This window comes from Saimiri boliviensis, chromosome 4, assembly GCF_048565385.1.
Source record: "Saimiri boliviensis isolate mSaiBol1 chromosome 4, mSaiBol1.pri, whole genome shotgun sequence".
Taxonomy (NCBI): Eukaryota; Metazoa; Chordata; class Mammalia; order Primates; family Cebidae; genus Saimiri; species Saimiri boliviensis.
Genome location: NC_133452.1, coordinates 69,231,249 through 69,243,267, shown reverse-complemented (window position 1 = coordinate 69,243,267; position 12,019 = coordinate 69,231,249). Strand labels below are relative to the sequence as shown.

The window sequence follows — 12,019 nt, the reverse complement described above, 5'->3', positions numbered from 1 at the left end:
GTATGAAAGAAGACAATGAAAGTAAACAATTGCTCTTTAATTATCACATAATAAGATGTTTCTGACCCATTGTGCTGGGTCTTCAGAAGTCTGTATTATTCACTGAATCCTAACTGTTGCACCTTAGAAAAGCGAGAATGAAGACCCTTGAAACTGTGACCATGACACAGTTTCTGATTGATGTTTTACAGGAGCATCTGGCTGTGTATGTGGTCTCTAGACCTCAGCTATGGAAATAAAATGTCTCAGATTCTACCTGTCTCAGTTTGTAGTTCTCATGTTGTTTACAGAACCATTCAACCAGATATGCACTTAAATATACTATCCAGTTCTGAAATGTTGCCTAAAAATCCTAGAGTAAAATAAATTGGGACAAAATTCACATCTGAATTGGTTCAAATACAAGTTTATCCAAACACAAGTGAGATATAAAAATAATGGAGATCAGGTGGTTAACTCTTTTTTCTAGAAAGGACTGATTAAAAATTGGTTTCAGATGTTTACGGAGCCAGCAATTTTATGTATTTAGATGAAGAAGGTGGGTTTACAGATTTTGCCTCCAAACAAAAGAACAATATTTATCTTAGTGTAGGACCCAGGCTTTAAATGCATTGTTTCCTTTTTTTCTATATGTAAGTCTAAAGAGGAAAAGATAGATGTAATGAATACCATGATAATTTAAGGGCTAATTACTTTTTGTACCTTGGAACAAACATGTATACTGTAAACTAAAGGGAATATTTTAAAAATTGTAACCTAAAGGGACTGTTTCTTAATGGTGCTACAAGTCCAGAAGTAAAGTATTATTATTAAAGTGTTATTATTATTATTAAAGTGCAGATGCTAGTTTCTGTAGTTTGCAGGTGTGAGAACAAACATAAATCCAAAAGAATGCTTAAAACATCAACTCATTTCTATCAGACATTAGTTCTCTTGTAGGGCTACAGGAGAAAGCAAAATAAACTCCAAGTTACTGGGTGCTCCAGTATGATGAGTACAGGTTGTCAAGGAGGTGCAGTAGAAAAGAAACAGGTGGAGCTAAATGTTAGCCCAGCTCCTAGATAACTGTTGCGGCATTAGGCCTATCACTTTTCTTCTCTGAGCCTTAGTAAACAAAGGTAATAATACTTATTTCACAGATTACATGTAATTTTACACAATGCACGTGTGCAATAAATGATAATTGCTACTCTAAAAGGTGGGGCTTAGTTATTGAAGGTATTAGATTGAACCATATAAAACTGGCATTTTTGTAGATAAAAAATAGCCGAATTTCAGACTTCACTGTAAGGTGGTACCCTCCTAGAAACCTTGAGGACACTGTTACAGTGAGGCCACAGTGTGGATGGCAAAGTCGTGTTCTTGGTGAGTTTTGAGTCAATGGTCATGGATGGCCATTTTCATTAGTGACTAGTTTATAACGTGCTGAAATAATATACATCATCATGAAGCTTAGATATCTTAGACTATCCCATTCCCTACCCATAACATTGATCAACATTTTGCATCTTGCAAAAGTTAGCATATTAAACTCATTGCATTTGCGTGCTCACACTTCTGTTCCATGCTACTAAGAGTCACAAGTACACGAGAAGAATGGGTATAAACATATCGGCACACCTATCCTTTCTAATAATACCAGTAACATAGACAATCATGTTTAGACTTGTGATCTTTCCTAAAAGCGTGATTTCAGAGTATTTTCCATATTGTTGATCTCCTTCTCAGTCATTTTCCTTTGGATTTGAGGCAGACGTTTCTGGAAATTTCCACTCAGCAGGATGTAGAGAAAAGGGTTAATGCTGCTGCTGGCATAGCTGAGACAGATGGAGAGGTAATAACCCACATAGAAGGCCAGTGTGGGCTGTTCCATCTGTAAGTTCACCAGTTGTATCACATGATAAGGGGCAGCACTTAGGATAAAGACTGCCACCAGCACCAGCACCATCTTTGTCAATTTCATCACTCTCTGTTTTGGTACGCTGGGATTGCAACTGCAAAGAAAACAATCAGGTACACAGAGTATAAACAACCATAGAAATTACAGGGCAATATGTTCCTAGAACCTTTTTGACAGTTCATAATGGCTTTGCAGTGAAATATGAAGCTCATTATTATGTTCCTACTTACTCAGAGCATTGTAATACATTCTTTTTTATTCTTGTTGAAAACTTTCCAAAGTTTCCAAAGCTGGAAAAATTTTTTTGTTGTTAAATTTTTATTTTTATTTTTTGTGGGTACTTAGTAGGTGTATATATTTATGGGATAAATGAGATGTTTTGATACAGGCATGCAATGTGTAATAATCATATCATGGAGAATTGGGTATCCATCCCTTCAAGCATTTATACTTTGTATTACAAACAATCCAATTACAGTCTTTTAGTTATTTTAAAATGTACAATTATTATTGTCTATAGTCACCTTGTTATGCTATCAAATACTGGGCCTTATTTGTTCTTTTGAGCTATTTCTTAATACCTATTAACTATTCTCACCTCACCTCCAGGTCCCCACTACCCTCCCCAGCCTCTGGTAACCATCTTTCTACTCTCTGTGTCCAGGAGTTCAATTGTTTTGGTTTTTAGATCTATAAATAAGTGAGAACATGCGACGTTTGTCTTTCTGTGCCTGGTTTATTTTGCTTAATATAATGACTTTCAGTTCCATCCATGTTTTTGCAAATGAAAGTATCTCATTCTTTTTTATGGCTGAATAGTACTCCATTGTGTATATATACTGCATTATCTTTATCTATTGATCTGCTTATGAATACTTAGGCTGCTTCTAAATCTTGGCAATTTAGATAGCCAAGCTTTTCAACTTATGTGATCTTATTTGTCCACTTTTGCTTTGGTTGCCTTTGCCTGTGGAGTAAGAAATTTTTGCTCACACCAATTCCCTGGAGATTTTCCCCAATATTTTCTTGTAGTTTCATAGTTTGAGGTCTTAGATTGAAGTCTTTAATACATTTTGATTTGACTTGTATATATAATGAGAAATAGGGTTCTAGTTTCATTCTTCTACGTGTGGATATCCAATTTTACTAACACCATTTATTGAAGAGACTGTCTTTTCCCCAGTGTATATTCTTGGCAGCTTTGTTGAAAATGAGTTCACTGTAGGTGTGTAAATTGGTTTCTGGGTTTTCTATTCTTTTCCATTGGTCTATGTCCCTGTTTTTTTTATTCTAGTACCATGCTGTTTTGGTTACTGTAGTTTTATAGTATTATATAAAGTCAGGTAATGTGATTCCTCTAGTTTTATTCTTTTTGTTTAGAATATATTTGACTATTCTGGGTCTCTTGTGGTTCCACATAAATGTCAAGATTGTTTTTTTCTATTTCTGTGAAGAACATCATTGGTATTTTGATAGAGGTTGCTTTGAATCTGTAGATTGCTTTGGGTAGTATGAACATTTTAACAATATTGATTCTTTCAATCAACAAACGTGGGGTATCTTTCCATTTTTTGGATGTCTTCTTTAATTCTTTTCATCAATGTTTTATAGTTTTCATTATACAGATCTTTCACTTCTTTGGTTAAATTTTTAGGTATTTAATTTTATTTGTGGCTATTATAAACGGGTTACTTTTTAATTTCTTTTTAAGATTCTTGACTGTTGGCATATAGAAGTGCTACTGATTTTTGCATGTTGATTTTGTATGCTGAAACTTTACTGAATTTGTTTATCAGTTCTAATAGTTGTTTTGTGTGTGTGCGTATGTGCGTGTAGTCTTTAGGATTTTCCAAATATAAAATCATGTCATCTGTGAACAAGGATAATTCGGCTTCTTCCTTTCCAATTTGGATGTCCTTTATTTCCTTCTCTTGTTTAATGGCTCTAGCTAGGACATCAGTATTATATTGAATAACAGTGGTGAAAGTGGGCATCTTTGTCATGTTCCAAATCTTAGAGGAAAGTCTTTCAGTTTTTCCCTCATTCAGTATACTAGCTGGTGTCTGTCATATATGACTTTTATTATGTTGATGTTGAGGTATGTTCCTCCTATACCAAGTTTTTTGAAGGTTTTTGTTATAGAGGGATATTGAATTTTATCAAACGTTTTTTTCAGCATTTGGTATTTCAACTTGATATATTGAATTTAAATGATCATATGATTTTTATCTTTCATTCTGTTGATACGATGTATTACATTGATTGAGTTACATATGTTGAATCATCCTGGAATCCCTGGGATAAATCCCACTTAGTCAGGATGAATGAGGTTTCTAATATATTGTTGAATTTGGTTTGCTGATATTTCATTGTGAATATTTACATGAATATTCATCAGAGAGACTGGCCTGTAGTTTTCTTGTTTTGATGTGTCTTTGTCTGATTTTGCTGTCATGCTAATACCAAACTTGTAGAATGAGTTTGGAATTATTCCCTGCTCCTTCATATTTTAGAATAATTTGAATAGAATTTATATTAGTTAAATGTTTGGAAGGTTTCAGTGAAGCCATTGGGCCCTGGGCTTTTGTTTCTTGGGTTTTTCTTTTTATTTTGGCTTTGATCTCATTACTTGTTATTGGTCTGTTCGGGTTTCAGATTTCTTCCTGGTTCAATCTTGGTAGGTTATATATATACAGGAATTTGTCCATTTCTTCTAGATTTTCCAATTTAATGGCATATAGTTGCTCATGATAGCCACTAATGATCCTTTGAAATTCTGTAGTATCAGTTGTAATGCCTACTTTTTTATTTCTGAATTTATTTATTTAGATCTTCATCTCTTTTTTCTCAGTTAATCTGCTAAAGGTTTGTCAATTTTGTTTAACTTTCCAAAAAACCAGATTTTTTGTTTCATTGATCACTTGTATTTTTTTTTATTCCAATTTCATTTATTTCTGTTTTGATCTTTATTGTTTCTTTTATTCTACTAATTTTGGGTTTGGTTTGCTCTTGCTTTTTTAATTCTTTAAGGTATACTATTAGACTGCTTATTTGACATTTTTTCATCTTTTTTTGATGTAGGCACTTAGAGCTATAAACTTCCCATTTAGTACTGCTTTTGCTGTATCCCATAGATTTTGGTATGTTGTGTTTCCAATATCATTTGTTTCAAGAAATTTTTAAACTTTCTTCTTAATTTCTTCATTGATCTACTTGTCATTCAGAAGCATACTTTCTAATTTCCATGTGTTTGTATAGTTTACAAAATTTCTCTTGTTATTGATTTACAGTTTTATTCCATTATGGTCAGAGAAGATGTTTGATATTATTTCAATTATTTGAATTTTTAAAGACTTGTTTTGTGACCTAACATATGTTCTATCCTTGAGAATGATCCATGTGCTAAGGAAAATAATGTATATTCTGCTGCCATTGGATGAGATTTTCTGTAAATATATATTAGATCTATCTGGTCTACATTGCACATTAAGTTTAGTGTTTCTTTGTTGATTTTCTGTCTGGAAGATTTGTCCAATGCTAAAAGTGGGTTATTAAAGTTTCCAGCTACTATCGTATTGGGGCCTATGTATCTGAGTGCTCCAGTGTTGGGTGCATATATATTTTAAATTGTTATATGCCCTTGCTAAACTGACACCTTTTTCATTATATATTAACCTTGTCTCTTGTTAAAGTTTTCGTCTTTAAATCTATTTTGTCTGATGAAACTACTCATGCTCTTCTTTGGTTTCCTTTGGTATTAAATATCTTTTCCATTCCTTTTTTTTTTCAGCCTATCTGTGTCTTCATAGTTGAAAATTTGTTTTCTGATCGTTTTGTGGTGTTCTCTTCCTTCATTATTTCCTTCCTGTCTTCCTTTAGTGAAGGTGATTTTCTTTGGTGATAGGATTTAATTTCTTGCTTTTTATTTTTTAGTTTATCCATCATATGTTTTCTGACTTGAGCTTGCCCTAAGGCTTACAAATATTATTTTTGATTGTTTCATTGTTTAGTCTTTCAACTTATGGCAAAAGTAGTTTACACACCACAGTTACCGTGTTACAATATTCTACATTTTTCTTGATATTTACTATTATCAGTGAGTTTTGTAACTTCAGGTGATTACTTATTGCTCATTAGTGTCCTTTTCTTTCTGATTGAAGTACTCTCTTTAGCATTTTTTGTAAGGCAGGTCTATTGTTGATGAAATTCCTCAGCTTTTGTTCATCTGGGAAAGTCTTTATTCCTCCTTCATGTTTGAAGGGTATTTTTGCAGGATATACTATTTTAGGATATAAGCTTTTTCCTTTAGTGTTTAAATATGTTATACCACTCTCTCCTGGCATGTAAGGTTCAAAGCTGGAACATTTTGAGAGACCAAATAAATAATAAAGCATTAAATTATGACTCAATGTATAAAATAAATACATCAGTCTATACTAATATGAATATTGAATAAAATGAGGAGAGAAGAGCCAGGCCTTTTTTACAGAAGAATTACAAATAATATAGGGATTCTAATATAGATGTGCCTCTTTCAGGAGATGGAGATTAATTCCCATCTTTTTGCTTCCCGCTTGAAGGTAAGCTATGTTTAGTGACTCGTTTCCAAAGAATAGAATAGAGAAAGGGATAAACAGTAGTTTCATGGTAGAGAAACCTAGCAAACACCACCTTAACCATGTAATCAAGGCTAGATAAACAGTGATATAATGTAGCTGTCATGTGACCCCTGATATACTGTGATGAGAAGAGTTGATTCTTTTCCAAAAACATATAAGTACAGTCTAATGATACAATATCAAACAACCCAGATTGGGAACATTCTACAGGATACCAGGATAGTACTCCTTAAGACTATGAAGGTCATGAAAAATAAGGAAAGAGTGAGAAATTCACAGATTAGAGGACACTGGGAAGACATGATAACTAAATGCAATGTGCTATTCTGAATTGAATCTGGAACAGATTGAGGACTTTAACGAAAAAACTAGTGAAGTCCAATAAAGAAATAGAATTTAGTTGGCCGGGCGCAGTGCCTCACGCCTATAATCCCAGCACTTTGGGAGGCTGAGGTGGGTGGATCACGAGGTCAAGAGATGGAGACCATCCTGGTTAACATGGTGAAACCCCATCTCTACTAAAAATACAAAAATTACAGGCACACCTGTAGTCCCAGCTACTCGGGAGGCTGAGGCAGAATTGCCTGAACCCAGGAGGCAGAGGTTGCGGTGAGCCGAGATGGAGCCATTGCACTCCAGCCTGGGTAACAAGAGTGAAACTCCATCTCAAAAAAAAAAAAAAAAAAAAAAAAAAAGAATAGAATTTAGTTAACAGTAATGTAATGCAATTTTCTTTGTTTTGACAAATGTTCTAGATGACGTAAGATGTTAACAATGGGAAAACTGAGTGAGGGTTATTTGGAAACCTTGTATACATCTATACTATGTATACTATATTGCTACTATTTACTTATCAGAAATGTGAATTATTCTAAAATAAAACATATTTTAAGATTCCCATATTTAATCATGTTATTTCATATTTAGGCATTTAATGGAAATGTTTCTGGGACATGGGGGAAACAGATGAACAAAACTTGGGAATAATTTTAAAAGCATGGGAACTAAAAATCATTTGAAGACAATGATTCCCCTGCAGTTTATCAGAGTAGGCACTGTCATTCCTCTAATTTCTTGCATGTGTATGAGATTTGTTTCATAAGATCCTCTTAGCATTTCTGAGAAAAGTGTCAGAAGCGAAATGATCTGATTTGGAGAACTGTTTTAAAAAGGCTCAGGCATTCTCTCCAGCTATTGTTGTCTGATATTCCATATGATTTCATTTTAACCTTCTCACCAACTCAGCTCCCTGGGATACGTTTATAAGCTAATTTTTTTCTGTAACTGTGGCTACTTCCTTTTTCTTCCCAAATGGACCATGATTTGTTAATGTAAGACACAAAAATTAAAAGGTTGCACATAACATCTAAGATATTTACATATGCATGCAAATCTGCAGAATGAACAACAAAAACAGTTAAATAACTGTTAATAACTAATATAAAATTATTCTTGAAGTAGAATCTTGAGTTCTGTATGCATTTGAATGAAACCATTACATCAGTGATTTCAACATTTGTCACTGAGAGATTCTTAAGCAGTTTATTTATTTAGTACATGTCTTATTTTCCAAAAATTCTTTGTATAAACATATATCAATGTCCACATGTCTAAATGTGGTATGTTTCAAATCATTGTTGCCAAAGTTTTTTTGTAGATATCTTAGGCTATCGAAATTGTTCTTTTAACAAATGAAGCAAAATAAGGCAAACACTTACCATCTGGCATCCTTATTCTGTTGATACATCTTCCAAGTATAGCATAAAATTAAAATATAGCACACCAAAATCAAGGGTAGAGGGAAAAAAAAAGTTGTTATAGTCAAATAAAGTGTATACCTGTAAAATGAGAGAGAGAGAGAGAGAGAGAGAGAGAGAGAGAGAAAGAGAGAGAGAGAGAAGCACCACCATTACATTAATTGAATTAGAAATTGGCTTTTGCAGTTTCCAAGGTATGATTCTTTCATTTTTCAGAGTCCAGGATATAAGTCCTCATGGAAAAGCTCAAGATCTTTGGTTGCTTTATTGTAGAGAGGCCCTGATCTTCATCGTTCACTAACAATGCTTGTCTCTTCTCTAGCCAAACCCAGCTGTACTGAGTGCAGAATAGGTGAGGCTACCTATTATTACTCTTCAGTGTTTAACAGTAACAGGCAACAGTATGTAACTTTTACTGTATAGTAGGCACTGCTCTAAGCATTTTGTATATCTTTACCCATTGAATCTGTGAAACCCCATGAGTATGATGTCATTAATACCCTTACATTACAGAAGAAAAAACTGAGGTGCAGAGGGGTTAAGTGGCTTCCCCAAGATTACCCAGCAGTAACTGGCAGGGGTAAAATTTGAACCCAGGCAAGCAATAGGAGGTTGGATTGTCAGGTCAGTCCACTCCATTTCTGCACAGATGTCAAGTATCCTCTTTCCTGATGGAATCTTAGTCTCAGTGAAAGGAGGTAGGCCCAATTTGTGTGGGTGTGGCAAGAATGGCAAAGGGAGCACTTGGGACCAGAGGGAACCTGAATGCAACACAGTTGTTCCAACTTCAGTTTAACTTAAAGACTTAACTCTAGGAGGAATAAGAGAGGCTGCAACCTCTGAATATCTTTGACAATGACCAACCAAAAATAGGAGAAGCAGAAGCAGATGTTAGTGCAAAATAGCACACCTTTTTTGTTGTTATTGTTTGTTCCTTTGACACAGGCCAAACTCATATAATCATATAGCCAGCCTCAGGTTGAGACCCATATTTATCTATTAACACTAGTGATTAAGAACCTCTTCACTTTTCAATTGGCTGATGGCTTTTGTCTGTGAGGATAGCCAATGCTGGTGGGAGAAATATGAATAAACAATCATATCTATGTTTCTTTTAAATAATTTTCACTGATGCATAATAGATATACATTGTTTCAGAGTATATGTGATAATTTAATACATTCATATAATTTGTAAAAATCAAATCATTTTTGGAATATCATCTTAAATATTTGTCTTTTTTTTCTGTTTCTTTTTTTTTTTAATTGCATTTTAGGTTTTGGGGTACATGTGATGAACATGCAAGATTGTTGCATAGGTACACACATGGCAGTGTGGTTTGCTGCCTTCCGTCCCCTCACCTGTATCTGTCATTTCTCACCATGCTATCTCTTCCCACCTCCCTACCCCCCGCCCCTCCCCCATTTCTCCCCAACAGACCCCAGTGTGTAGTGCTCCCCTCCCTGTGTCCATGTGTTCTCATTGTTCAACACCCACCTATGAGTGAGAATATATGGTGTTTGATTTTCTGCTCTTGTGTCAGTTTGCTGAGAATGATGGTTTCCAGGTTCATCCATGTCCCTACAAAGGACGTGAACTCAGCGTTTTTGATGGCTGCGTAATATTCCATGGTGTATATGTACCACATTTTCCCTATCCAGTCTATCATCTTTGGGCATTTGGGTTGGTTCTAGGTCTTTGCTATTGTAAACAGTGCTGCAATGAACATTCGTGTGCACTTGTCCTTGTAGTAGAATGATTTATAATCCTTTGGATATATACCCAGTAATGGGATTGCTGGGTCAAATGGGATTTCTATTTTTAGGTACTTGAGGAATCGCCACACTGTCTTCCACAATGGTTGAATTAATGTACATTCCCACCAACAGTGTAAAAGTGTTCCTATTTCTCCACATCCTCTCCAGCATCTGTTGTTTCCCGATTTTTTAATGATCACCATTCTAACTGGTGTGAGATGGTACCTCAATGTGGTTTTGATTTGCATTTCTCTGATGACCAGTGATGATGAGCATTTTTTCATGTTTATTGGCCTCCTGTATGTCTTCTTTTGTAAAGTATCTGTTCATATCCTTTGCCCATTTTTGAATGGGCTTGTTTGTTTTTTTCTTGTAGATCTGCTTTAGTTCTTTGTAAATTCTGGATATCAGCCCCTTGTCAGATGGGTAGACTGTAAAAATTTTTTCCCATTCTGTTGGTTGACGATTCACTCTACTGACTGTTTCTTTTGCCGTGCAGAAGCTGTGGAGTTTGATTAGGTCCCATTTGTCTATTTTGGCTTTTGTTGCCATTGCTTTTGGCGTTTTGGTCATGAAGTCCTTGCCTACACCTATGTCCTAAATGGTTTTGCCTAGATTTTCTTCTAGGGTTTTTATGGTATTAGGTCTGATGTTTAAGTCTTTAATCCATCTGGAGTTAGTTTTGGTGTAAGGTGTCAGGAAGGGGTCCTGTTTCTGCTTTCTGCACATGGCTAGCCAGTTTTCCCAACACCATTTATTAAAAAGGGAGTCATTTCCCCATTGCTTGTTTTTGTCAGGTTTGTTGAAGATCAGATGGTTGTGGGTATGTTGTATTTCCTCTCAGGCCTCTGTTCTGTTCCATTGGTTTATATCTCTGTTTTGGTACCAGTACCATGCTGTTTTGATTACTGTAGCCTTGTAGTATAGTTTGAAGTCTGGTAGCGTGATGCCTCCTGCTTTGTTCTTTTTGCTTAGGATTGACTTGGCTATGCAGGCTCTCTTTTGGTTCCATATGAAGTTTAAGGTGTTTTTTTCCAGTTCTGTGAAGAAGGTCATTGGTAGCTTGATGGGAATAGCATTGAATCTGTAAATTACTTTGGGCAGTATGGCCATTTTCACGGTGTTGATTCTTCCTAACCATGAACATGGAATGTTTCTCCATCTGTTTGTATCCTCTCTTATTTCGTTGAGCAATGGCTTGTAGTTCTCCTTGAAGAGGTCCTTTACATTCCTTGTTAGTTGTATTCCTAGGTACTTTATTCTCTTTGTAGCAATTGTGAATGGCAGTTCGTTCTTGATTTGGCTCTCTTGAAGTCTATTACTGGTGTATAGGAATGCTTGTGATTTTTTCACGTTGATTTTGTATCCTGAGACTTTGCTGAAGTTGTTTATCAGTTTCAGGAGATTTTGGGCTGAGATGATGGGGTCTTCCAGATATACAATCATGTCGTCTGCAAATAGAGACAATTTGATTTCCTCCTTTCCAATTTGGATACCCTTTATTTCTTTTTCTTGCCTGATTGCTCTGGCTAGAACTTCCAGTACTATATTGAATAGGAGTGGTGAGAGAGGGCATCCTTGTCTAGTGCCAGATTTCAAAGGGAATGCTTCCAGTTTTTGCCCATTCAGTATGATATTGGCTGTTGGTTTGTCATAAATAGCTTTTATTGTTTTGAGATACGTTCCGTCAATACCTAGTTTATTGAGGGTTTTTAGCATAAAGCATTGTTGAATTTTGTCAAAAGCCTTCTCTGCATCAATTGCGATAATCATGTGGTTTTTGTCTTTGGTTCTGTTTATGTGGTGAATTACGTTTATGGACTTGCGTATGTTGAACCAGCCTTGCATCCCCGGGATGAATCCTACTTGATCATGGTGGATGAGCTTTTTGATATGCTGTTGCAATCGGTTTGCCAGTATTTTATTGAAGATTTTTGCATCTATGTTCATCATGGATATTGGCCTGAAATTTTCTTTTCTTGTTGA

At 35.2% G+C, this 12,019-nt stretch overlaps 1 protein-coding gene across 1 annotated transcript in view; it reads right to left on the bottom strand.

The window, feature by feature from the left end:
• Positions 1–1,555: 1,555 nt before the first annotated feature.
• The window catches only part of MCHR2 (melanin concentrating hormone receptor 2), a 35,260-nt gene continuing 24,796 nt past the window's right edge, over positions 1,556–12,019 (bottom strand). The window contains exons 4-5 of the mRNA XM_003922910.3: positions 8,238–8,357; positions 1,556–1,994 (exon numbers count right to left, since the gene is read on the bottom strand). Coding sequence (XP_003922959.1) covers positions 1,679–1,994; positions 8,238–8,357 — 436 coding nt within the window. The 3' untranslated portion in view covers positions 1,556–1,678. The remainder of the gene's footprint in view (positions 1,995–8,237; positions 8,358–12,019) is intronic.